We start from the raw sequence: 27,035 nt of genomic DNA, 5'->3' as shown, positions 1-27,035 counted from the left end.
GGAGAGGGAATGGTTCTTGCAATACTGAAGCATTGTTTTGGGGGAAAAAAAAATTCTATGTGACCCAGTAAAGAAAAGACTTTAAAAGATTTAGCTTAATCCTGTTTATCTGCTGTTAGATCTTCACAAAACCTGCCAGAGAGATTCAGAGCAGCATCTGAATGTACAGACCTCACCCAGTGACTCAACAGCTCCTCTTCCTCAACTTGGAGTGTGGAAAAGAGGGGACATGCAGCTCACTGTGTGTAATTGCTCCAGCTAATGAGCAGCAGTTTTGGGTTTTTTTTCATAAACATCCAACAATCTTCACTTTTGTATGATTAAAATGTTCAAATAGTTCTGATTAATAACCTGGAAAATGGTCTGTGCTGTCTCCCAGGTGAAGTACAGCTCTGGAATGAACTGAAAATGCTTTAATAGTGGCGTGTTAGTTTGTAATTGTTTTGTAGCTTTCATTCTGCTTTCACCTTTGGTGAGATATTTTCCCTCAAAGGACACTTACAGCAATTCTTTCATCTTCCAGTAAATGCAGAAATGCAGGTGGAGATGGATCCAAGCTCTGTCTGAAATTCAGAAAATAACCATATAAATTGGAGCAGATAAACTATGATATGGGGTAATATTTGATCTCTAACTTAAATTTCCAATGTGTTATTGGCATTCTGTTGTGTGAAACATAAACATGGTCCTGGGTTGCAATAAATGGAAGGTCTCCAGAGCCAAGTGGCTAAAGTCACATTAATATCCTCTGTTCAACAGAGTTTTTCTGTGACATTTCTGTCTATTAAAAAGTAAGGGTTTATTTTCCCCCTCTTTGTCATCTAACAAGGCTTTGGCTGTTGCTACTGAAAAAAAAATAATGGTGACTTATTAAACTTGGGCTGTACATTTATAAAATGTCTGTGGAGGTACAAAGACACTTATGTCAGTGATGTGTTCTTCTGAAAAGGTACCAGCATTTACTGTGCAGACACCTGTTTCATTTTGTTAGCAGAGACTTGAGGCCACAAAAAAATATGCTTTAAAAATAAATGTGTTGTCATGTGGGATACTGAGGTGATGAGCAATAATTACATACAGACCCAGATTTCTTCCTTTGTACTTGTTTTCTTCATGTTATTTGTGAGGTGCAATGGGACTTCAGTTTGAGTTTTTAAACAACAGTTCCTGTGGCTTGTTTTCCCTTTGTATCTGTGTGGTGAGCAAAAATTCAGTCTTTGGTTGACTCTCTGAAGGAACTGATGAAGATAGCTATGTACACGTTTGCAAAGTCCTCTCTGGAAACAGAGGCCTTTTTTTGGTCACCGGGGGTCACATCCCTGCACTACTCTTGGGTCAGATTCCCCTCCCTACTCATCCCCAGTGTTTTGCCCAACTTGTCAGAACGCAAGTCCAGCTCTGTGCAAGAGTTTCGTCCCCAGGCATTCATCTGCTGAAACTCCTTGACCAAACAATTAGATCCCAGATTTTATTTGTATCTACTTTTGTTTGGAGTGCACTCAGAAATATGTGGGTTTGGGACCTGGAGACTGCTGTCCTCACCAGTGCCACATGTGTGGAGAGAGGATAAGTTCAACTGGGTGTACATGACCAGGTGGAAAAAACCCAAGGCTTTCTGTGGTACTTAGGAACTAAATGCAAAAAAAAGCTAAGGTGAAAATAGCAACATGACTAATCCCAGGAACATCGGCATTGTTTATAACCTTTAGACATGGGTGCATCCAGCAGCAGTTGTTAAAATTGCAGCAAAGAGATGTTTGTCTCAAATAATTCCTGGAAATACCACAGAAAGTGGAGAAAGGAGAAGTAGCACTTCTCACAGAAAAGCAAAATCATAGAAATTGCTACTCAAAATAAATCATTATGTTTTGTTTTTTGCTAAAGGGGCTGTTCTTGTCAAACCTCATTAAATGCAGCCGTGGTGTTGGGTAACTAAGCACAGTGACTTGCTTAGGGATGGCATCAATGCTGTGGCATGACCTGCATTTCAGGTGCCAGGAGCTCTCACTGGAGACCCTGTCAGGCAGCTGGCCACGTTTCCATTGGGATTTTTGTCCCTTGGGTGGGTGCTGGTCTGTCACCTCTAGGGTGGTTTCCCATGGGGAGCCCAGGCACCAGCTCACACGCGTGTTTACTGCAATGTCCAAGCTTGGGCTTTCCCTTCTTTTGCTGCAGACCCATGGGATGTCCTTCAGCTCCTGATGCAGCCTTTCCCCCCTGCTTTCCTTCTCACTCGTGTCTCCCCTGTGTTTTGCAGCCGCTGGGCCAGCCGCAGCGCCAGCACGCAGCGGAGGAAGGACCGCCTGCGGCAGCACTCAGAGCACATCGCCCTGGACAACGACATGAGGGAGGTGGGTGGCCTCCTCTGGGGGCAGCACCAGCTGGAATCCAGGAGCTGGAAGCTTGGACAACAATGTGCCCATTCCTTGGGGCAGCTTTGTGGCTGCTCTGTGGTTTGGTTGGGTCTCTGTAGCCGTTCAGATGCCGCTCCGCTTGTCACTGATGCCGCACAACTTCAAAGCACACAACATAAATAAAGTGCTTTTATTATTTTGGGACAAGGCAGCCCCATTGTCACCAGGGAAATGATTTGCTGATTTAGACCCTGGCTGTGTTACTGCACACAGACAGCAGAGCCTGGCAGTGCAGCTGCCAAACTCTGGCCAGGGTGGAAGTCTCTGGAAAAGTCAAGTCCTTGAGTAAATGTCAGCCATGTAGAAGTGAATGAGGCAGGATTCTTCCCCTTTTTTTTTTTTTTTAAAGGAACTTTTTTTCCCTTCTTTTATGTAGATTTCTAACCTTTTACATATTTGAAAGGTTAAGACTTTGGGGCCTTTTTATGCCTAAAGCTTGGAAACTCCCATGCATCTCGTAAATGTCAGTCACATACATGTGTTTCTTTCCCATCTTTTCAGTTCTTCATCCTTCCATTAAATATTTTTCTGCCACATTTTTCCATTGATGTCCATATGCTTCTATTGTATGTCACTAGCAAAAATATAACACTCATGCTGTTTTGTGGTAAAATTCACTCAGTAATGGTAGTCAGTGTTGGAGTTTGCTCTCCAAAAGAACCTGAGTGGATGAGAGGACTCTTCAACCATAGTTTTGAATGATGTTTCCTGGAAACACAGCAAAACAGCACTTGTACCTGTTTGTTGCTATTTTTGCTAACATGGCTTTGCAAGTATATTTTAAGCAGTGCCTTGTGCGTGTATATGGCAGCAGAGCCTTCTCAGTACTTTGTCATGTATTTACTTTCTTCTTTTTTTTTGGCTGTGGATCATATGCATGCTTCTTTTGCTTTGTCTCTTCTTTCTGTTCTGCCATTGGGGCATCTGCCTCCTCTTAGCCCTCGGAGGAGCTTTTGCTTCGTCAGAACTCAATGGCCTTCTGGGAGTGGGATCAGGGACCACCCCCTCCTGCACGGCCTCCTAAAAAATCCTTCTCTGAATGCTGCCTGGTATGTTTTAGTTCTTGTTGTTGAAAGCTGCTTTTGAGATGTTGTTAGCATGAGGAACCTCTGTCTTTGCTGCCTCCCAAATCTGCCTCTTTCTTGTAGAGTATGAGCACGTCCCTGTAGCGCTTGGAAGTGTGGTTATAGTCAGAAAAGTAGCTGGAAAGGAGCTTCCACACCAGCTCCCTGGAAACACAGTAGCTCCAAAGACTAAAAACCAAGAATTTTAGTTTGCTTTGGGTTTTTTTTTCCCCCATGTTGCTCACCTGGTAAATTCAGTTTAGGATGTCACATCCCAAGAGTTTTGCTTTCTGGCTGTTGGACCATTGCATCATACCAGTGTGCAAGAATGTGGTGGTGCATGGATGCTGGAACAGGCAAAGGGCAATCAGCTGATTCTCTCAGCCCACCCTTAGTCTTCTCTGGAACCTCGGAGTTTGTTGGTTTTTTTTTATTTTGTTTTTTTTTAATATAATAAGAAGCTATACAATGAATAAGGTTATCTGTGTTTTGTACTCTTCAGACTATAACCACACTTTTTATTCGTTCAGATTTAGAAAGAATATATTTCTTTTTCTAGTTATGTATTTATTCCCTGTATTACTTTTTACTGATTTTGCTGTTAATTTTTGCACTGAGATGGAAGTCACTTGTGAGGTTGCTTGCTGAACAGCATACTTTCATTGTCTGTAGCTTTTTTTCTTTTATTCCCACCTGTAGTTTTTGAACAATTATAAAATTCTTAGAGTATTTTTGAAACTGTAGTTACCTAACTGAGAATTTCAGTGGAACACAGCTTTTTCATGGCAGATTCCTACATTCTTGTCTGGCCTGTTAGGGTGGTGCTAAGTGGTTGTTGTCCAAATTTCTGTGTTGAGAAAATCTGATTGCATCAGAAAAACTGTACTCCCATTTAAATAAAAAAAAAAGGTGGGGGGGAAGCTATTTGCTATTTCAATGTGTTAAGATTTTGGTTTTGCTTTTCCTGATTTACTGGAAGGTATCCATGCCCACAACATGGAAAGTTTGGAACTATGTGATCTTTAAGGTCGCTTCCAACCCCAACCATTCTCTGTTTCTATGGAATAAATTTTCTGCCCAGACAGGAAGCTCCGAGGATGCAGCAGCCATAGTGACCTCTCAGTTCCCCAGAAAACCCAGCCAGCAGCAGCAGGGATTCCCTGGAGGGATGTGACCTGCTCCTTCCAGGAAAGACTGGTCATTGTCACATACCATCCCCCAGAGAGGCATCATTAACAAGACACAAACCCGCTGTGGAAACACAGCATTCCCACACCAGGAATGAGTGCTGCTTTTCAAGACTTTTATTTGGCAATATTCTGTTATCTTGCTCTTTTTAAGACAAAATTATGAACAATGCTCAAACAACATTTTGATAGTTGGGCCAACTTCTCAGCCTTGCTCAGCATGTAGCTCTGGCACTGATGCTGGGATCAGAAGTCATGTGCTGATGGGTTTGTGGATTTTGGCTTAACAAAAAAAAAAAAAAAAAAAAGTAAAAAAATACCCAAACACAAAAACCACCAAACAAAAAACACCCAAAAAAAACCCCAGACCAAAGCCAACAATACCCTACTCCTGAAGACAAGGCAGTGGAACAGAAAAGTTTGAAGTCTTCAATTATAGCTGGGATCTTTTTTTTAAAGAGTATGAGAGTATGCTGATTTTTGTCATACTTTACAATTACCATAGTAAGAACATGAATGATCCCAGGTGTCAATTCTGTTTAAAATGAGCTTCACTTGTAATCAAGAAGTTAATTGAGAATGAGATCAAGTCTCATTTTTCCTTCATAAACCATCTAGATGAAAAGTAATGGATGAAATCTTTCTCATTCACTAAGTGTATTTCTGCTTCTTGTAATTTATTTTCAGAGGGTTTTTTTTCTATTCATATATAGTCTGGTCACAAATTAGACAATTTTTTTTTAAGTGAGAAATAACAGTGGAAAGAAACTTTCTTGGTGTTTTGGCTTTATTGCTGAATGAAGGTATTACACTTTATGCACTTTTACCTAACCTCATGCTAGTGACTAACAGCACAGTTCACTGGCTAATATTGGCTGATTCTGTGCCAATCCAGGGAAATATCTTGCTTTTTCTGTTGTCAGAGGGGATCATTTCACTTCTCTAGCCTGACACCTAAACATCAGACAAATCAAGATTGTGTTTCTAGATTAACACTAGTTCATTTCTTTTCATCACCTTGCTTGCCTAGGATGAGGAGAGGCACTCTGACCTGTAATATCTAAAATTATTCTCTTTATTTTTAGAAATACATGCAGGAGGCAAGGAGTTTAGGTAAAAACTTAAGGCAGCCCAAGCTGTCAGACCTCTCTCCAGCTGTGATTGCACAGACCAACTGGAAATTTGTGGAAGGGTTGCTGAAGGAATGTCGCATGAAGGTAGGTCTTACCCTGGGTGCTCTCTCCTGGATTGCAGTGAGCTCAAAGAGCACCTGCAGATGTTCTCCTGGTTCACAGCTGGAATGGCATGTTTCTTTTGGAACGCCTGGTTGTTGCAGGATGGATAGTCCCGTAGTGTTTTTCAACAGCTGGAAGAGAAGGGAACGTGTTTTGAAAGGAACATGTTTTCGTTTCTCTTCTCTTTATGCAGTTAAAGTTGATGGAAGTAGAAAGGACAGGAAGGAGAATCAGCATGATCAGACATCTTCTGGAGGATTTCCTTTAATTGTTCATATTTACATGTAGCCTAAACAGAATGTCTTAGAGACCTGTGGTCAAAAGGGAAGAATTCAGCATAAGTAGCTTGTGCATGTTGTTTATGCATAGCAAATGAAATATAACAGTTCCTGGTGTTAAAGAAGATTTCATAGCCATGGACATAAAACTTCTTTGTGTCTGTTGCAGTTGGTAGTATACTCCTTTACCTGAGTGTTAAACTTTGTTAGCTGTGACAAGAATTAAAATGGAAGCTAAGTAAGACTGAGCATGTGTTCTGTACTCTGCTTGGTAATAAATCAGCAGCGTAGAAATAGGACAATAGGTACAGGGCATAGAAGTAGGACAGCTGGAACAGGCTCTCCAGGGAAGTGGTCACAGCACCAAGTCTGCCAGAGTTCAAGTGTTTGGACAATGCTCTCAGACACATGGTGTGACTCTTGGGGCTGTCCTGTGCAGGCACAGGAACTGGACGTGGTCTTTCTGGGTCACTCCCAACTCAGGATATTCTGTGATTCAAAGTAATTAAGCACATTTTAAAAATATAATTATTTTTGTTAATTTACAGTCTCTGCAAATAAATTTGAAGTTTCTCTCCATTAGCCATGATCTCTAGATAAGCATGTCTAAGTAAACTCATCTGTAAATTCTGTTCCTTGTTGGATAACAGTCTTAGAAACTGTTGGGATCTTTTTTTTTTTTTTTGATAGACTAAACGCATGTTGGTAGAGAAAATGGGCCATGAAGCAGTTGAGCTGGGCCATGGAGAAGCCAACATAACAGGTCTGGAGGAAAATACACTGATTGCCAGTCTCTGTGATCTGCTAGAAAGAATCTGGAGCCATGGTCTGCAGGTCAAGCAGGTTGGTAAATACTGAATGTCGTCTGTGCTTTCTAAGCTGCTACTCAGTGGCATAAACTCCAAGATAAAGCAGGAGGTCTGATATTTGGGATCAGTGTCCCTGGTTCATATTCTGCAAAGGTTTGAGGAGTTTTGGGTGTTTGGGTTTTTTGAGGGGGGATTGTTTTGGGGTTTTCTCCTCTGGGCATTGCAGTGATGTTGTCAAGTACGTGTTTGGTTTGTTTCCTTTCAACCTTCACAAAGGAAACCCAGAGGGAGAACAAAGAAACAAGGTGGGTGGTGTGACTGCTGAATCAGTGGGGTGGTCCTCTCTTCCTGAGGTTTCATGGCCCAAGAGAGAAGGATTGGCTTCCATTACTGAACATTTTGCCCATTCAAATGCTGTTCCACTATTCTGCCATGTTTTTTGGCCATTACTGGTTATTTTTTGCCTATATATATTTTTTTTTAATTTATTTTCAGGGGAAATCTGCATTGTGGTCCCATTTGCTTCAGTACCAGGAGAGAGAAGAGAAGCAAGAGCACAGTGCAGAGTCCCCAGGTGAGTACTTGGCAGGTGACTCCATGAGGAGTCCATCACAGCAAGTGAACTCTGCCATGGTAGGAACAGTGCAACCACATGAAACCCGTGCAGGATTTTCAGTGTATTTGCTTGCTAATACCACATTTACCTTTTGAGACTTCTCATATCATTGTGGGGATGTCTTGATGTCTGGACAAAATGGATTGAAATCACTGGAGGCCAAGGCACGTAGTTTCCATCCTTGTCTGGAAAATCACTTGATGTATGTGTACTACCTTCATTCCCTTTTAATGAGCATTGAGTGAGGTTTGAGAAGCAGTGTCTCCATGAGAAATAATTCCTGAAGAAGCTGAAAGTGTGGAACTGTGAATAAGACAGCTGACATTTTTCTTTCAGTGAGCATAATCTGTCTCTCAAATCCCAATATGAATAACTCTATGTTCAGTAAATCTCTGTACTGATGGGTGGTACAGTTCAGAAATTGTGTAACGGATCCATCAGTCTAGGTGCTCAATTTATGCTTTGGCCAGGCCCCCTAAAATCACTAAATTACTTCTGTGTTTAAAGAGAGGTTTTCTAAAAACCTTGAGATGGGGTATTGTAGTAAAAGTCTCTGAACTTCAGTGGGTCATCTTGCAAGGACTCTCAAATTCAGATCCTGCAGATGGAAACTTTTATGATCAGTCCTCAAAGAGGCATTTATGGACAAACTAGTCTCTCCCATGAAAGAACTTTTTAATAAGCTTCAATGAGTAATGCACTAAACAATCTGGCTGGCAGGCACAAATTCCTGAGAGCAAAATGTGTCACCACAAAGTGGTTTGATCAGAGCAGAGCACAGAAATGCATAGCATTCTTTGCATTGAATGTGTTACTGTAGCTTAATTTTATTTGAGTTGTTCTCAGTTGTGAGCTTTCCATAGAAACTTCTTACTAATAAAACTCACTGCTGTACAGATTTAACTTAAGGTATTTCACACACAAAAAAGGAAGCTAGATCTCCCAAGTTCAGTGCTGAGTTAAGGAAGAAATAGGTAATATATTCAGAATTTTCATTTTGTCTGTGTCTACATTTCCAGGATAGAGTTAATGACAATGCACAGAAACAGTGCAGTAACCAGCCAGTGAAGATTGTTTTCAGCTGTATGTAGAACAAATGTATTGCAGACTATTACTGTAGAGTTGTGCTAACTATGTGTATTTTCTCCACTGTAGTTGGTGGTGGAACAGAAAGACGAAAGTCTGATACAGGAATTACCCTGCCTACATTGAGGGTTTCCCTGATACAAGACATGAGGTATGCACTTGGGTTCCTAAAGCATGAATTGTGAGTTTAATTGTGTAGCATAAAGTAAACATCCTCACTGGGTTTGGGTCTACAAAGGCTAAGGAGAATTAAACCTTCTCTTCAGCCCACATTCAAATCTATGATGTGTTGCCTTTCTATTTTGAAAAACTTTTTTGTGTGTTCACTTGATCTTTTTTAGTGAACAGAGAATGAAAACCACACATATGTTACTGCAATTTCTGTTTTCCCAGGGGGGTTCTTCCAGTAACAAAGCCAGCTTCTACAAATAACAGCAAATAAGTTAAATTCCTTGGTATTTTCAGTTTGTTTTTTTCAGTTCATTTTTTAATTACTGACCCAGCAAGTACAGTTGATAGGCAAAGCAAAGGGACATAAAACATGCTCACAATGCTTGAGCAATATTCTTCCTTTCCAACTAGCATTTCATGAGAGAAAGTAATAAATGTGCAAGTTGAGAAGTTTAATCAGACCTAGAATTTGGGTGAGTTTAAAGCTGGGATGTGAAGTTAGGTCAGGTTCTCTCCAGTGGACCACAGCGTGGCTCTGGAGACCTTTCCAAGCAGTGTTTGTTTGGAAGCAGAAGGATTAGAGGGTCAGAAGAGGTGGAGGCTGGTGTGACATGAGCAGGCAGAAGTTCTTCAGGGCATCTCCTTGATTAAGCCACTGCCAGGTCAGGCCACTGTTTTCACACTTTTCTTGCCCGGGCTAAGGATTGCAGTGGAATAAACATGTCATGAAAAGGGAGGAGGAGTAATTCAATGATGCTCATCTGTAAAGAGCTGAGAGCAATTAAACATGTAACACGAGTACTGTTTCTTACTTTCTTCTTACACCTAAAAATAAATATGGCAAAAGAACCTTAGGGTAAAAAATAAGATTTATTGTAGTTTGTTCACAAAACCCTGATTACAGTGATGTGATTTTTACTATGTGGGTTGATAGATTAGTCAGATTTTTCTGGGGAAAAAAATATCACTGTACTCCCCGCCTGCAGTGTACAACCTTTTAATTTGATGCTTTGTAGTTTGAGTCTTTTGTTCTGATTTCAAAGAGCATGACATGCCATGTACTGCTAAAACAACATGTAAAAGAGGGAGAGAGAGAGAGAATGCATAGAGTGTAGTGCCAAGAGGTCATTCTAAACATGTGTCTGCCATTTTAGCATCCCCCTCATGGGATGTGGCAGCTCTCTCCTTAATTCAGTCCTGGGAGACTGGCAGGGATGTAAGGGTCAGTCTGAGGGAAGGATGAGGGAGGATCTGGAGCGGAAACTCCTGTGCTGGGGGGGTGGCTGACAGAGGAGGCTGTGTGTGCTCACTGCTCATGCATGGGTCTGTCTTCCACTGGAGTAATGAAAGCCCAGCATGGAGCTGAGCTCTCTTGTTTGAATCACAAAAGTCTTTCTTACTGCTCTTCAGAGGAAAAATACAGCAGCAGAACATTACCTTTTGTAATATCTTGGGTATTTGTGATTGTCCATGAATATGTTTGATCATAGGAAAATGCTGGACAGATGGTGAGTTGAATTTGTCATCTGTAATCTCGAGGCATACTTTCTGCTGCTTGGAAGGAATGCTGCCTAATATTTGTTTGCACACCAGGCTGAAGTTGAAGGATGGGTAATTGTTAAATTGCAGGGCTTGTGGTGCTGACTGAACTAATGGCTGGAGGATTAAGCATTGCCTTAAGCAGGGCTTGTTTCTGATGGCTCATGCAAGGTTATGTAAACAACTTAAAAGCAGGGCTGAGTCACAGTCATGCTCTGAGTGTGCCATGTGCCACAGGTACTGTGGTGTGTCCTCTGCCTCCCCTCCAAAAGCCAGGTATCTCAAATGTGGTCAGGAAGATGCTCAGGGTGTTTATTTTTGTTCTGTGCATGGAATCCCACTGGCACAAGCCAGCCTGGGGATTCTCCCTCCAGCTTTTCCCCTGGCACAATTTGCCCCATCTCTCTAGCCCCTCTTCCAGCTACAGCCTGCTTCCAGCATGGCATTGCTGAGCATCCAACCAAGCCAGTCAACATCAGGGCCTCCCCAAAACCTTTGGTCCAGCTGGATTCCAGTTTCTGATCCTTCCCCTTTGAGCACGCTCTTCCTTGCTGTCAGCACTTGCTTCATGCCCACGTCGTGCCTCCCTCCTCAGGGAGCTTGCCCTGGAGGATGTGAGCTGGCCCCTGGCCCCACAGCAGTGATGCTTAGCCTGCTGTGCTCAAAAAGAAGGCTGAGCAAAGCCCTGCTGCCTGCCTTGGGTGAGCTATAGGCTCCTTCCTGACTTTGCTGCCATGGGAGCAGGCACAGCATCCCCAGGGCACGGCGGTGCTGGGCAGCTGCAACCTCTGCTGTCAGCACAGCTGTTTGCACAGGGCTTGTTCACCAGACCCCAGGCTGACATTTGACAGGGCAAATAGATTTTTCTTTATTACTAATGGGATTAAAAGCAAGTCCAAACCAGGGGAGTTGCATCGAAATGGCTGCTCAGTGCTATGACAAGAAGAATTTGCTGTGCAGTGCTGAGCAGACGGTGCTTACACTTAGGTCACTGATAAAAATAGAGCTGTTCTGACTCTCACAACTGACAGTGAAATAAATTTGGGTTTCTGCATGCTCTGTTCTGTTACACTCTGCTTTTGCTGACACCAAGACTGATTACTGAATCTTTTTAATATTTCTGGCATGCTGCATGCTTGCAGATATTTATTTTTTTTCCCAAATGCACAATTAACGCTTATCTAGTCTGAACCAGACACAGGTAATGAAAAGGCACAGAGCGTACATGGAATAAGGTTGAGTCCATCTGCACTTGAATCTTCTCCCAGTGAAATAACATATTCTGCTCAGTGTTTCATATTAGATGTAATTCAAGCTGAGCACTCAGGGGAAGGGGAGGGAGATGATAGTCTGTGCTTTGATCTTCCCATCTCAAAAGGCTTGAAATGTCTGAGGAGAGTGTCTCAACACGATGTAGTTGATTGTAGCATGCATCCTGTTTCTCAAGGACTGCAGGGGTCACGTGTCCAGCTCTCTGCTGGAAAGTCTAATGCTGGCTGCCATGCTCTGAGCCAGGAAGGGCTTTCCCCTGCCAGGAGCAAGGCTTCAGCCTGCAGGTCAGCCTGGCACAGAGCAGGGCTGCTGGGCTCTGCATGCTCTTCATTTGTGCAGAGAAAACTCCTATTTCTGGACAGCTCCAAGTTGTTATTTGCAAATTTGCCCTGAAGGTCCTGAGCTTGCTCTGTTAGAGGCTCTCTAAACAAGAGAGTAGTTCTCTCAAATAATGCAGGGACTAAATATAACACAAAGCACACACTTGGGTGTAACAGATGGGGGAAAGCACGAGACTATAGTAGTCAATGTAAAAAGCATCAGTCACAGCATGACTTTGTTGGATTTCCTTTGGAGTAAATATTGCCACATTCCACAACACTCAGCAATGCGTGGAAGGCTGTCAAGGAAGTTGCAGGAGTTGGACAGTAAATTGCAGCTGGGATTAGTTCAGACTTCAGCTGATGGTACTTGGAGCCTGCCATGGAGATTTGGAGGGCTGAACTGCCTGTGCACTTAACGTGCAGATTTTATGAAAATTAAGAAATTTGAGCCTTTTCTTTCCCCTGCTGAAAACTGTTACTCACTTTTCTTGTTTTTTATTTAAGCAAGTGGGGAGTTTTTGGAAGCAACTTTGTCCTGCCATGGCAGTTCTCTTCCTCTTCTAAAACTCCCTGTGCTCTAAAGCTAGAGTTTTTGGCATTCTCCAAACTGAAATGTGGGAAGCTTAAAAAGAAAAAAGCATAACTGTAGAAGAAATCCCCTATGGAACAATTCTGCTTTCCTACAGATGAAACATATGGAGGGCTGTTCAAATTACCACTTACAGGAAGGCTTCTTCTATCCCTAAAAATATGTTTCTGCTTGCAGCTTCCTGTGCTGTTTTTGCTTCAGCAGTCCTCCTTTTCTCAGTTGTGCCATTGCTGCTGCTCTCAAGGGGCTTTGTTAGAACCTTCAGAGCTACTGTGGCTTGGAGAAACTCTCAGGACTTTGTCCTCTGTCCTCCCAGACACACCTCAAGTCAGCAGCTTGAGGTGGCGGCTGAGGTGTAACTGGGTCTCACAAGGTGCCACTTTTTAAACAACCCACTGCTGTTTTTCAGTCCTAGAAGTGTCCATGAGAAACACCTACCTCAGGCAATGCAGGGGTAAACAGGTTTACCCCTCCTTACATTGGCCAGGCAGCCAGAGAGCAGCTCCTATGGGCTGCCATGCCCAGGAAAAGCTGCCCCATGTCCTGGTGCCAGCCTGGGACTGCCAGGGATCTCATTGCCCCACTGCAGGGTTCTGGGGGCCCTGCTGGGGATCTCTCCAGAAATCATGCCAGAAGACATTTTCCAGTTCACTGCTGCATCATCACACTGGATGTTGCCATTTGAAGCATGCAGAATTTTTACGATTCATCTATTTATTTTCTTCCCCACACATTTCAGGCACGTTCAGAACATGAGTGAGATCAAGACGGATGTGGGGCGAGCCCGAGCCTGGATTAGACTTTCTCTGGAGAAGAAGCTTTTGTCTCAGCACCTGAAGCAGCTGCTTTCCAACCAGGCACTTGCAAAGTAAGCCAGCTCTTTTCTTCAGACCTTCATTTCACATTGTGAAGGTGATGCTGCTTGGGGTGCAGCCAAGCACCCTGTTTGGGTACTGTGGTTTCCAGCTAGAAGTGATTGAAGGGCAGGGGGCAACTGGGAGAGGTGGAACTGCCCACCCAGCAGGACAAAAGTCTGTTCCTCTGCATGGAAAGCACATCACAGATTTCAGGAAGGAGGCATTGGTTCTTGGTCAGATCCCTGCACTGCTCCAAGCCATGCTGCAGCCCTACAGATCTTGAGCTGACAAGGTGGTGGGAGGGCCCGGGCTGCTGCTTGGTGCATCCTGCTGGGTTTGCTGTCACAGTGGGGAGCAGAAGGAAGATGTGCTTATTAGATGAGACCATTCCACAGTGGGAAGGTATGGGGAAGAAATGAGGTTGCTGTGTGTTGGTTCAGATCTGCTGCTGTGAGTAGTGTTAGTTTTTAGTGTTAGTTTTTACCTGTGCTTTGCAGCAAACCCCAAACTGAGATGAATTCAGCCGCCTTGCTGTGGGAGTGTGGAGCCAAGAGTGCTCTGTAAAGCATCTGTAGCACCTTTACACATCGTCTGTGGGTTTCTAGCAGCTTGTGTTGTTGGGGGGGGGGTCATACCTCCCATTAAGAGCCACTCTTCATTTGGTGTTTTGAGATTCAAACACCTTTTAAGATACTCGGTGCTCTTTCAACAGCAACAACACAAATGCCATGTGCTTGTTTCTCCCAGGAAGCTTTACAAGCGTTACGCTTTCCTGCGCTGTGAGGAAGAACGGGAACAGTTTCTGTATCACCTGCTCTCACTCAATGCTGTGGATTATTTCTGCTTCACAAGTGTCTTCACTACGATCAGTGAGTTGGAGAATCAATTTTTTTCCCCCTGACTAAAAATTAGTTGCTGTCATGGTTTGTAAGAGATGATGTGGCTGGGGCTTGAGTAGCTGTGCCCTTATCTGTGAGCCTTGGTTGTTGCTGCGGGGTTCCTGGGTGCTGGGTGTTGCTCTGGGAAACCAGCTGGAGAGCCAAAGTTGTGTGGGAGTGCTCTGGATAAGAGCACTGCACAAAGGAGAGCAGTCAGCTGGGAGTGCTGCTCTCTGTGTAGTTTCTTTCAGCTTCCCTCCCAGACGAGTCCTCTACCTCCTAATGCTTCTTTCTGGCCTTCATTAAGTGTGCATAGTAGTCTGCTCTCCTCAGACTGAGGAGGAGATGCAAGATTAGAGAATGAAATACTTTGTGCTGCTCTTTGTATCTTAAGTCTCTTTTTGTCGCTTCTTAAATGCAAGAAAGATTCCCTTTCTCACTCTCTCTTGTAAGGAGAAGAGCAGAGATGAGATTGCTATCTGGAAATGAATCTTTGTCTCTCCAGTACAGGACAATGCAGAAAAAGCAAGATCCCATTAGGTGACCTAATTATTTGGATTCACCTGGGCAGCCATTATTTTTAATTTTCCTGACTGTTCAGAGTGAAGTGAAGCAAGTTTTACATGGCTGTCAAAACAGGCACTCATTCTACTTTTTCTCCTCTAAAAGCAATAAATCTCCCAGAACTACAGCAGCACAAAGAGATTTATTCATCCTTGATTACCTTATTTCTGTGGGGCATCCAGCTTAACAGCTTTCCTCTGCAGGACAAGTGCTTGGAATCTGAGGATGTTTTCTGAGTGCAAGATGATTGGCTGGCACACAAAAATAAAAGAGGCTGGCTTGGCTTCCCCAGTCCAAAAGGCAGCTTGTGAAACATATGGGGAGAGTGGATCTTGTAGTGCAGGAGGTGCAGTGTCAGAGCCAGATTGGGGTGGGTGGCAGTCCTTGTCTTCAGCATGTATGGGTGGCACAGGTTGAAAAGCATAAGAGTAAGGGAATATGAACAGGAATAAGGATAAAGAGGGGGATGTACACAGAGACACAGCAGACCTGAGAGTCTGGCTGTGGTGTTAGCAGCTATGCCAGCAGTACTTGAAGAGGGTCTATACCAAAGATGGGAACAAACATTTTATCATTTACCTGTTGCAGGAGGACAAGAGGTGATGTTTTTAAACTAAATGGGGGGTCAGTTTAGGTTAGATATAAGGAAGAAGTTTTTTTCACGTTTTGTGTAGTGAGACCCTGGCATAGGGGATGGGATGGGATGCCCCATCCCTGGGAGTGCTCAAGGTCAGCTTGGACGGGGCTGCGAGCAGTCTGCTCACTGCGGGGGGCTGGACTCGATGGCTTCTAGAGGTCCCTTCCCAACCAGGCTATTGGAGGGCTGTGACATCCCCTCCTTCCCTGCCCCATCCTCCGGCGGCGGCTCCGTCCCGCCCGTGCGGTGCCGGCTCTGCCGCGGGGCTGCAGCTCCACCGTGCGGCACCGCCGCCCTTCACCCCGCCCGCACCGGAGGGGTCCCCTCCGCCTCCGAGACCGGCAACCAGAGCTTGCCTTCAAGGGAAAGGCGTGGTTTGCCCCAGAAATTGCGGTTACTGTAAGGAAAAGAAATAAAAGAAGGCTAACGTGCTTCCCACTCTGCTTGTTCGCAGTGATCCCTTACAGGTCAGTGATAATTCCCATCAAAAAACTAAGCAATGCAATAACCACATCAAACCCGTGGATATGTGTGTCAGGAGAGCTGGGAGATAGTGGTGTCATGCAGATTCCTAAAAACCACCTAGAAATGACGTTTGAGGTGAGTACGTGCTTTTCACAGTTTCCTTACAGTTTGAAACATGCTTCCAAATAAATATGAATTTGTTAAGGGGTTTTTAAGAGCACAGCATTTCAGATTCTGTCCTGATTTTCAGCATCACTGTAGGTTCAAATATGTACAGGAAAATAGCATGCTCTTCTTGTGTGAGATGAAGGTTTCCTGTGAGCACACACCACTTTTAACCACAGGCCTTGCTTCTGTCCCTGTCCAGCCCAGAATTCCTCACCTTGGCTATCTATTTCCACATCTCATTCCCCTCCACAACTCTTTGCCTAATTGTCCCTTTCAGTGCTTATTTCCACCTCCTCATCTCCCTTCCAAGTTTCTTTTCCCTTCTTTCACTCCCTCTTTCCACTAACCACCACCCAGGTCCCTTTTGACCTCTGACCAGTCACAAATTTCTTCTGAGCCCATTGTCTGGCATTGCCCTTCAACATCCCAGCCTCAGGTGCTGTCTGTGCCTCAGGCACACCAGGAGCTGCCATCCCCACTGGGCTCTCTCCCCTGGGCTTGCTGGGGTTATTTTCTCTTTGCTTTCCCCTCTGCTTTCCCACCCAGCAATTTCAGACTGGCTCGGTGCCATGCCAAAGCAGCTGGTAGCAGGGATTGCAGGGAAAGCCCCATCAAGCTCCTCTAGCTCCAGGCTGTACCATATCCATTAAGGAGTCATTTTGTAGGAAAATCTGCTACTGAAATTGAGGTTGCATCCACTGAGCATATGCAGGCTGATCTTCAACAAAAATAGCAAAAAAAAGCTTCTTGCCAAATACAGGTTGATTTTGACAAAGAGAGGATATTTTTGAGATAAATGCCCACATATCATTCAGATATTGCTTTGTAGAAAAGATCTCCAGGCTTCTAACCGGGAAAATGACATATTTAGATATTTCTAAGGACCATATTGTTTCTGTTCTGGATTGTTCCTTTGGCTGAGGCTTTCCTGAAATATCAAGTTGGGTAGCCACCCACTTGTAGAAAATGTCAGCCCAAGCTGCTTTTTTGGCAGCATCAGAAGCAGTGAAAACCAAGGTATTTCAAGGGAAGTGTTTAGGTGACATTAACAGATGTTGTTGTCAGCCCCACCTACAATTACATCTTGCTCTGGAATTCACAGTGCCTTGTTTTCCTTCTTCTGTGTCTTTGTGATGCTAAGTCTCGTGTTAGTGGTTTTTGTTTGGGCCAACAATAAGCAAATCAGTCTTAGAAAATAATAAAGGATCTAGGGACTGCTGCATAGTGTGGAGTGAGTCAGCTGAAGGTCAGCATGCTCCAAAAGGATTTTTGACAAGTTATTTGTATTAAAAATCTTTTTCTTCTGCAAAAGCACACCTTTTTATCACCTTACTCAGAAACGTGTAATTAATACTTCTCAGAAATAGTCAGAGTGAGTGATCCCAACAAAGAATATAATCTCTCCACAAGCTTCTAAGAGTTTTATTTCTTTTTCTCTTGTCTTAAAATAATTATGCTGCTTTTGCAAATACTCTGTGTTTGGTTGAAAACACTTGTTCTATAAACCACAGAGAACTAGAAAACTGAATAAAAGCCTATATTTGACCATATGCCTGCATGTGGTGGGGGTGTGTGTTGTCTGTTCTTTTTGAAATGAAGCAAAAACTGTTACTCATTTCAGTGCCAGAACTTGGGGAAGCTGACGACCGTTCAGATTGGTCATGACAACTCAGGGCTGCTGGCCAAGTGGCTGGTTGATTGTGTCATGGTCAGGAATGAAATAACAGGACACACGTACAAGTAAGCAACAAGTTGTCATTTTCCTTGTCTGAAATTCTTTATTTACAGAAATTCTTTATTTAGAGAAAGCAAGAAGCCATTCACCCTCTTCTTAACTCTGATTGCAGCTGGTTTGGGTCCCTGATAGGGTTGGGTTGGTTTCCCCCACCACCCTGATTCTCTCATTTCAGTAGCCCTAGTTGAAGTCTGATAATCTGATAAATATTTAATGAGATTTGAATGCAGGATTTTCTTTGCATCTTTCTGAGACAGGACAGACAGTATGGATACTTTTGAAGTGATTGGTATGATTGTGTCTAGTAATTAGATCTCTTGATTTAAAGTAGTGGGGTAAAGTTGGGCACAAATTGGCTCTTGAAAGTCCAAGAGCTAAAATGATGGACTGGGTGAAATACTAAGAAAATAAAAAGTTTTGATGATTTCTTAATCTTACATTGAGCACATACCTGTGTGTCAAAATGGTCTCCTAATTCATCATTGGTTTTACAAAATGTGGCTAAGCAGACACAGGTTTTTTAAAAAATGTGAACTTGGAAAACTGCAATTCAGAGAGGTGAGCTCCAGATCTCAGTCGACCACAATGTTATTTGGGAAAGTAGGAGAACATGGGATAAAATGACTGGGTATGGACATGTGCATGGATTTCATTAGGGTTGTGTATGGGGTCCAAAGGTACAGCAGTAAAATGTAAGGTCTGAGTATGAAGAGATGTCACAGCCTCAGCTGGGTGGAAATTCTGTGGGGATTTGGTTGTTAATCATCACAATGCTCTTCAAGGCTGCATATCATTTGTGGGTGCAAGTGCAAAATAACTCAGCAGACAACAAGATGCAAACCATAAAATATGTGTCACACAAGCTTTGCATATTTCCCTGTTTCTAAGGACGATCAGTTGCGGTGCAGGGGCTGCTCCTGCAGAGCTGTGCTTGGTGAGAATTTTCTGGGAGCAAAGATGGTTCTTCATCCCTGTTAGCAGTGTTTGTTGGGTGCCAGCTGTCCCCAGCTCTGAGACCAGGCTGCTCTGTGTGTGTGGCTGACCTGAGCTTGTCCTGGGCGTGTGCAGGTTCCCCTGTGGGCGGTGGCTGGGAAAAGGCGTGGATGATGGCAGTCTGGAGAGAATCCTCATTGGGGAGCTGGTGTCCTCCACGTCCGACGAGGAGCTGGGCAAGCAGTGCCGCACCCCGCCCCAGCAGAAGTCTCCCACTGTGACTCGGCGCCTGAGCATCACCTCCCTCACGGGGAGGAACACCAGTGAGTCCTTGCCTTCCTCCCAGGGGTTGTAGGGAAGGGAACAGCTGCCAGCTGCTGGGGAAAAAAAGCTTCTGTGTGGGGGTACCAGTCGTTGTTTTTCTGGGTCTGGGTTGAAGGCACTTGAGACAGTAATTTGTGTTCAGACTCAAGTGTTAATTATTTCTTATCAGCGAAACAGTCTCGCTACTGTGAGTTGAGCAGCTTTTTGTTAGAAGGCACAAACTGGCCAACAATCTCTTGTTACTAGGTCTTTTAAGACTAAACTATCCAATTAATAGCTGACACCTAGATTATTTTCCCTTTTAACCCAATAACTGATTCCACAGAGCTGCAATGCAGACTTTTCTGCCCAATTACAAAATGCCACCCAAACCCAAGGAGAAGAAGGAAGAAGAAGCATGAAGAAGAAACCCAGGATGACACCCTGTGCCCTCCATCTTGCTTCCATCCACAACATACTGAAAATCCCAAAACCTAAATTTCTAACCCAGTGATACACCTACACTGCTCTCTATAATCTATTTCACACTTTTGTGGAATCTAGTCTGTCTGGAAGTCCAGGAAACTTTCTCCATGAATGAGGGTCAAAGTCAGTGCTCCCCTGGGGGTCAGGGCACCCCAGAGCAGACAGAGGAATATTCCCAGTGCCCTGGGAACAGGAAGGTTCATCCTGAAGCAAGGCTTGGTGCAGAGCAGCAGCTGCAAGCCAATGAGCTTTTCCTGCCTTCCCTGGTTGGTGTTTGCTCTGTGACGTACATGTTGCCTCTTCAATGTCCCCTTTTGACTGTTGAGAGATAATAATCTCTTTCTTTGGAGCATGGAGATATGAGATGAGGGAGGAGGAGGCAGCAGAATTTGCAGTAGCTGATGCTGCTCAGCCTCGCAGCTCACTTTGCAGTCTGAGGGCAGCTCAGAGCTTGATGTGGCTGCTGGGAGCTGCCTTCTGGCAAAGCTTATCTCTGCAGGGACCCTAGGGCACATCGACCTCACATCCCTAAAATTAGCTTTTATGAGTAACTGCACTTGGCTGCAACAGGACACAGGACTATGAGGGTCACACAAGGCATTCTCTGCTAAAGCACAGAGGTGGGACAGTGTAGATCCTGTTCATACATCTGTCCAGCTCCTGTAAAATTAGAGGACATGAGTGCTGAAATGACAAGCAAGCTAAGATTAACCTTCAGCTTGTCTGCTCTCCATCATTTCACAGAGCCTAATGCGGGGCAGATCCAAGAGGGAATCGGGGAAGCTGTGAACAACATTGTGAAACACTTCCACAAGCCAGAGAAAGAGGTAATTCCTACTTTTCCTTACTTGTTTACAGATTTTTATAAACAGGAATTGCACTGAAATACCAGTAGATGTACTGCCTTTAGATCTGAAGTTTCTGGCATCCAAACAAGCCAAGTTGTGCTAACCTGCTCTTCCTTTTCCACAGAGAGGGAGCCTTACCATTCTGTTGTGTGGGGAAAATGGTCTGGTTGCAGCCCTGGAGCAGGTCTTCCACCATGGCTTCAAATCAGCTCGCATTTTTCACAAGAATGTCTTCATCTGGGATTTCATAGGTAAGCTGTATGTGATTTAGAGGAGAAGGTTTAGGGCAAAATGACTCCTCACACACAGACCTTGGATCCTCATCAGCTAGGGGGCCATTTCTCCTGCCAAGCACCTGCTCCTGGTTGCTTAAAGTCAGTAAGACACCTGATGGCAGATGAGAAGTACTAAACTCTGTGTAAGAGAAGAGTGTGAGTCTGCACAGAAATTTTATGAGTTCCTAGTTCAAACAGCTGCTTTTCTGAGAGAAGCAAGGTAGGCTGGAGGTTGGGGTAGAGCGGCAATCAGTGTTAGGGGGAGAACTAGGAAAGGGCAGGGAGTGAAAGGTTTGGATTCCTGCTTTATGTGAACTCTCCTAATCATTGCACTGGTGATCCTTACCTGCAGGCCTGTGTAGGGGTAATTTAAGATGTACTTCCTCCCTTAGAACAGGCTTGCAGGCAGAGATGCTCAGCCTGAGGGTAAGTGCTTACTCAGAAAAAGTGAAAAATCACTGCTGGTGGTATCACTTAGAGTGAAACCACTGAGGGGTGCTCTGGTGCTTCTCCTTGGTGTTACCTGTGTTAGACATCAGCCAGACTGACCAGTGCCATGCCATGGCAAAGGTGGAGGTGACCACCTACCTGTGGTCTTCAGTCAGGAATTCATAGATAAATTGTGGAATAGCTCTCAGCAGGTTGGTTTTTTAAGGATTCCCTCATGTGATTCTGTGTCATAATGAAGTGCTGCTTCTCACTGGGTTCTGATGTTCTCCCTCCCACAGAGAAAGCTGTTGCTTACTTTGAAACCAGTGATCAGATTGGAGACAATGAGGAGGCCCTTCTGCTTCAGAGATCTTCATGCAAAACCTTCTGTCATTATGTCAATGCCATCAATACAGCTCCAAGGAACATTGGAAAGGATGGCAAATTCCAAATCCTGGTTTGCCTGGGAACAAGGTACCCAACTGCTCTTCATTGTGTGTGTCCTCTGGCATTAGACTAGAATAATATTTTTCCACTATTGTCATTACCTTTAGTTTTCCATTTTAAGACATCTCACACCTGTCTATTATCCAGTGCCTATTTTAGGCAGCTTTAGTACTACGTCAAAAATTGGAGCAAAGAAGCACTAATAATGGCTAGTGTCTAAACTGCTAAAAATGTTTTGAGCTTTTTTTATAGCTGTTAGCTTGACAGTCATGTGTATGAAATCTATTGAAATCCTATTTTTGATGAAGTACTGACTTTGGGAATGCAGAGTTCCTTTTCAGGAGCTAGTGAATTTCTAAATCCTCATTCAAATGCTTGTGAAAATGGGATGCCTGTTATAATTTTGACAGAACTGTTCAAGATGAACCTTTCCTTCCTAATAGGGTGCTTTCTGTCTTGGGGAGGGGTGGGAGGGTGGGACTTCGTTGTACTTTGGAGGGTAGAAGTTGGTATATCTGTAAATGAGTGCCATTTTTGTTTTATCTGTCTGGATACTTAGAAAACCAGTTGGCAAACAGTGGATAGAAGTTGGTATATCTAGAAATAAGTACCATTTTTGTCTTATCTGTCTGGATACTTGAAAAACCAGTTGGCAAACAGTCTGTCAGCTTTTCCTTGAGTTTTACTTTCCCTATTCCTGATCTGAAAATGTTCTGGAATTCTTACAAATGTCCAATTCTGCTAATACTTTTCAATTTTCATTTCTACAGTGGGTAGTATTTTACTAACCAAATCAAGGGTTGCAATTACGCGGCAAACTCGTACGTTTGCAAAACAACACCCACCGCTCGCCAAAAGGGGCTGCATGTTTTTGGGTTGTGCTCTTCTTGGAGCAGAATTCCAGTGTGATATCTGTGGTACAACTTGGCGCTAAAACAATTCCTGTGCTGCCCTTTTCAGGGACCACCTGCTGTCCCAGTGGATCCCGCTGCTGGCGGAGTGCCCACCCATCACCAGGATGTACGAGGAGAACGCTCTCCTCCGGGACCGCATGACTGTCAACTCCCTCATCCGGGTCCTACAGACGTTGCAGGATTTCAACATCATCCTAGAAGGGTCGCTCATTAAAGGAGTGGATGTCTAGTATGGCTTTGCTGAGAACTTCATTACTCCTTTCCCAAACAAGCAAACCACAATTGGAGACCTGTCAGGACTTGAATGCCATGGTAGTGCATCACTGTAAGGCAAAGCTGCTGGTGGAAGCAGGATTGGGAAGCCCAGTTTGTGCCCGATGGGGACTGGCCTCTAAAGCTGCAGAAAGCTAAGATGCAGTATTGTAGTTTATTTGAAACAGAAATTTAGTACAAAAAAATAGAGTATTTTCATGTGTTAGATGTGTGTAAATATGCTCTCTTTCTTTAAGAAATTATATTACTCTAAGAAATTTTTCTTAGAGTGAATGTTCTTGTTCTGACTATGAGTAGCTTAAACCCAGGGGAAGGATTTGGGGGAGGGAGGGAAGGACCAAGGTGGGAAGGGATGCCGCTACTTGCTTGTGAGGAAGAAGCCAATCAACGTGTAAATACAGTGCAAACTCAGCAGGGCTTTTTTCAGGTATTGCAAATTAATACAGCAAATATCCTTCTGTAGCCATTGTGATCGTGTCACTCTTGGAAATGCTGTAAGCATATGCTGGTTTACCCTACTGTACATGGTCTCTCTTAGTTTGTTGTTTGTTCAAGGACTCGCTTTCCCATGCATGGAAGCAGTGAGTCGCTGGGTTTTTTTCTGTAAGGTCTTTTGTGTCACTCCTGTTGATCTCCAAAAGGGGAAGCAAGTGTTGGAATGCTTAAACACTGGAGAGAAGGACTGCTGTCAGCCTGAGAGGATGAGACACCTGTGGAAGCCTTGCTGCTGCAGCCTGAGATGGGGAATGCTGGCTTGCTTGACTCGCTCAGTGTGTCCCTTCCCTGTCTGGATGTTCTCATGATTCACCCTCAGCCAGTTTGTGTTGTGGATGACCTTTTTATTTTTCTCATGATGAAGAGTTTGGTTTATGCCAAATTCTTGCTGTACTTGAGAAGAATCATTGCTGTAGAGCAACAAACGCTGCTGTTGCTGTGCTACCAAACTGTATCAGCTGGCTTTGAAATGCTGACAGGTGATGAATCTTCCTTTATCCTGCAGAATGAGTGTTCCTAGGGGAGTACAGGATCCAGGAAGACTTTTTTTTTTCCTCAATTATCCAGCTACAAAATGAAAAGGAATTAAGCAAAAGGAGGAAAAAAAATAATGTCAAACTGTAGGCTTCTCTCCTACACTCTTTCCACTCTTTCCAGTTAATATGTTATGAATACAGTGCATATATGGAGATACAGCTCTTGATGAGGAGCTGGGAACAACTGTATGATACAAATTGAACAAGAGATTATATCAAAATCACCTTGTGAACACCATGTAGCAAATACAGAGTGTATTTTCTATTCTTGTGGATGGGACTTGGAAGAGTCTGATGGCACAGTTAGCTTCACCTGGTTTTAATTTTTGGAAGTTATTCAGATACAGGTTTTTGCTTGTACTTGTTTATTCCCTATAATCTTGGGCCTTTCTTTGGAGGTCTCACTGTCAGCTGAGGCTTGGGAGAGCCCCTGACTGGTTCTGTGGGTGTGCTGCCTTGCCCTGTGCTCTCAAGTGGCTTCAGGAGGGGCTTGGCAATGGTGGGAAGTGGCAGGTCTTGGCATAGTGTGCACATGGTGGAAAGAGGGATGGGAGATAAGGAAGAAGAAAGAGGATGAAAATTGAGGTTTGCTTTCTCACCTGCCTTTTGTCAAGTTTCTCTGCTTTCCTGTGGTCCTTCTGCTGCTCAGGTCTTAGAACAGCACTCACTTCAGTGTCAAAATTTCATATCAGACTCCCAGCCAGAAGAAAACTTTGTGTGACTTTGTTTCATTGGAGAGTTTTCTGTTATGCAAGTCTTTGTGTTTCTTAGAAAGAAGTAAAATAACACTGTCAAGGAGCCTTCCACTTAAATGAGGGTTCAGCTTTCAATAACTAATCTTTCCTCCTGAGCTTGTGCTTCCTTAAACTGACTGAACTCATCCCAAATCCTGCAGGCAGCACTGCCATGGCACTGCTGTGGGTGTGAGTAACTAGGCTGTGAGTGTTGTCTCGAGTTAGTAGCCAGAGCCCACAGCTGTGTGACATCTCTTACATTTCCAGAAATGTGAAATTTGGGGTGTTAGGATTTTCTGTGTAGCCAGGCATGTCTGCTTAAAGTCAGCAGGCAAAGCATGACAACCCTTCAGCAGCAATTGCAAATGTGTCCCTGTACTTAACTCTATCAATGAATTATACATTTAGCACCAGAAACCATGTGGCAGCATTATTTGGTAATGACTGCTTAGGATGTTTTGATTTCTATTACAACTCAGGCCTTTCATGTCTAATGACTGCTGTACAGGATTTTTTCACGCCCAGCCCAGTCTAAGTGACTATTTCATTTTACTGAAATAACCACCTCTTTAGTGCTTGGATTTCTTCACAGCATCATCTGCATTTGCAGGCTGGAAGCTTCCCAAAGTACATTGCTGCAGACTTCTCCAAAGGCTGTGTATGACTGGAGCAGTTGTAACACTCATCTGACATGACAAGGGTTAAGTGCAAGCAGGATAAAGGAGAAATGTAGGCACCTCTAAAGGTTATTCATTTAAATGAATAAACCACATACAGAGAAAAAAGGCAATAATTACATTAAGTCTTTCTTAAGTTAAAAGAAGTCCAAACCTGAGAATTTTTAAAATTCAGATCAGGGCCTTTCCCTATTTCAGACTACATTAAGAAACCTTTAGCACTTAACACAACTTCACCTCAGCTTTTTCAGCAAGTGTTGACTTGTTTGGTTTTGTCAGGTTTCACATCATATTAATAATAATACAATAAAAATTATGTATGTCTCATGTTTCCTTGCAGGCAATAAACCACCCCAAGATATGTGGAAAGGGGCACAGCTGAGTGCCTCAGATTCCTGGAGTAGTTATTTGACAGCCTTGGGAGAATGGTTCTTCATAGTGAATTTTTATTCTACTGTGTATAATTTTTTTTTTGTGGACTACTTTTCTTGATTGGGAACTGTGAGGTTTTTTTTCTGTAAGGTTTACAGAAATCATTCTACCCACTAGAATGGTGAGAAGCCCATCAGGATTCTTCTAAGCTAACACAGCTTTTGCTTCAGTGTTAAAGCACCTTCTTTGGTTGAGAAAGGGAATCTTGGAAAAGACCAAAGCTCTCTGGTATCTGCTTTGTAAAAAAACAAAAAAACCTTCCTATCCAATGCCCATCTGCAGTTGTCTGAGTTTACATAGTCCAGTTGTACTAACAGCCAGCATGGTAACTTGAGGGAGTCAGAGAATCTAATGCCTCACTATGTACAAAATGTGTATTTATAATTCTCTGAAATAAATGAAGTTGTACTGTTTAGTGAAAAATCTGCTCATGTTTATTCCAAGTTGGTTTGTGTAATTAGCTATCATTGTTCAAAGATGTGTTTTTAGGATAGTTGCAGCGTGTTTGAGGGAATTCCTTCTTTCAATCAAACGAAGGTGCGCATCGTGAGGGGAAATGTTGTGTATTACACTTGAAATGTACAAATGTGCCCTGTATAGCTTAAAACGATCCCTACATGTCTCCATTGAGTATATTTTGTCTTTACATTATTACTAACTGAATAAGAACTGGATTATTTTCAAGACAACATGAGTAAAAGTATTGTTATATCAAGCACTTTAACATACACACCACGAACCGACATGGGTTTTTCAGGTTTTGAAGTACATTGAAATACAGCTTTTCATGCTATGTCCTTTACAAATAAAACTGTGACAATAATGGTTGGTGTCACTTTCTCCTTGCAGAGGAACCAAGAGATTTGGGTCTCAAGCTGAAGAGCTGCTCTGAGCCTGGAGGGAGCAAACCAAACAGAATGATCCAGCTGGTGGTGACTCTGGTACTGGGAACTTGCTGGAGCAAGGATGGGGAGAAGGGGTGTGAGGGACTGTTCCCAAAACCAGCCCTTCTGCCTCCCCAACACAAAGGGAGGCAGAGACCATGCTGAGCCCTTTATTCCAAGGCTTGGGTGGAAAATGTGGCTTATTATAGGGAAGAAATGGGATCCCAGTGAAGCTGAGCTCTTACCAGGGTGAGGTTTGCTCAGCAACAGGATTGCTTTGCCCTTGGTATCTGGAGGAGGAGGGTGGGATTAACTTGTAGCAAAGGGTCACTTTCCTCTCTTTACATGGGTTGCTCTGATACTTGAACTCAGGGTTAGAATGCTGGGATGAAGCTCGTGCTCTCCAGTCTGTCAGGCAGCATGTTGTGGAAGGAGGAGGGTGGATGGACAAGAGAGATGGATGCCTACAACAAAAAAGGTGC

General features: G+C 43.6%; 1 protein-coding gene across 6 annotated transcripts in view; it reads left to right on the top strand.

Moving 5' to 3' along the window:
* The window catches only part of DENND5B (DENN domain containing 5B), a 109,402-nt gene extending 82,910 nt beyond the window's left edge, over nt 1–26,492 (top strand). For 3 of the 6 annotated variants that reach the window (XM_074539068.1, XM_074539069.1, XM_074539070.1), the window contains 15 exons: nt 2,258–2,351; nt 3,353–3,463; nt 5,751–5,882; nt 6,869–7,021; nt 7,483–7,561; nt 8,759–8,840; nt 13,323–13,451; nt 14,188–14,309; nt 15,974–16,119; nt 17,774–17,892; nt 18,956–19,143; nt 20,354–20,436; nt 20,582–20,708; nt 21,461–21,635; nt 22,569–26,492. In XM_074539068.1, the coding sequence (XP_074395169.1) occupies nt 2,258–2,351; nt 3,353–3,463; nt 5,751–5,882; nt 6,869–7,021; nt 7,483–7,561; nt 8,759–8,840; nt 13,323–13,451; nt 14,188–14,309; nt 15,974–16,119; nt 17,774–17,892; nt 18,956–19,143; nt 20,354–20,436; nt 20,582–20,708; nt 21,461–21,635; nt 22,569–22,752 (1,924 nt within the window). In that variant the 3' untranslated portion in view covers nt 22,753–26,492. The remainder of the gene's footprint in view (nt 1–2,257; nt 2,352–3,352; nt 3,464–5,750; nt 5,883–6,868; nt 7,022–7,482; nt 7,562–8,758; nt 8,841–13,322; nt 13,452–14,187; nt 14,310–15,973; nt 16,120–17,773; nt 17,893–18,955; nt 19,144–20,353; nt 20,437–20,581; nt 20,709–21,460; nt 21,636–22,568) is intronic. The other 3 variants (XM_074539072.1, XM_074539073.1, XM_074539071.1) reach the window with 2 other exon arrangements.
* Nucleotides 26,493–27,035: the final 543 nt, after the last annotated feature.

The sequence above is a fragment of the Zonotrichia albicollis genome, chromosome 4 (genome assembly GCF_047830755.1).
Source record: "Zonotrichia albicollis isolate bZonAlb1 chromosome 4, bZonAlb1.hap1, whole genome shotgun sequence".
Lineage (NCBI taxonomy): Eukaryota > Metazoa > Chordata > Aves > Passeriformes > Passerellidae > Zonotrichia > Zonotrichia albicollis.
This window is presented reverse-complemented; position numbering and strand designations above follow the sequence as displayed.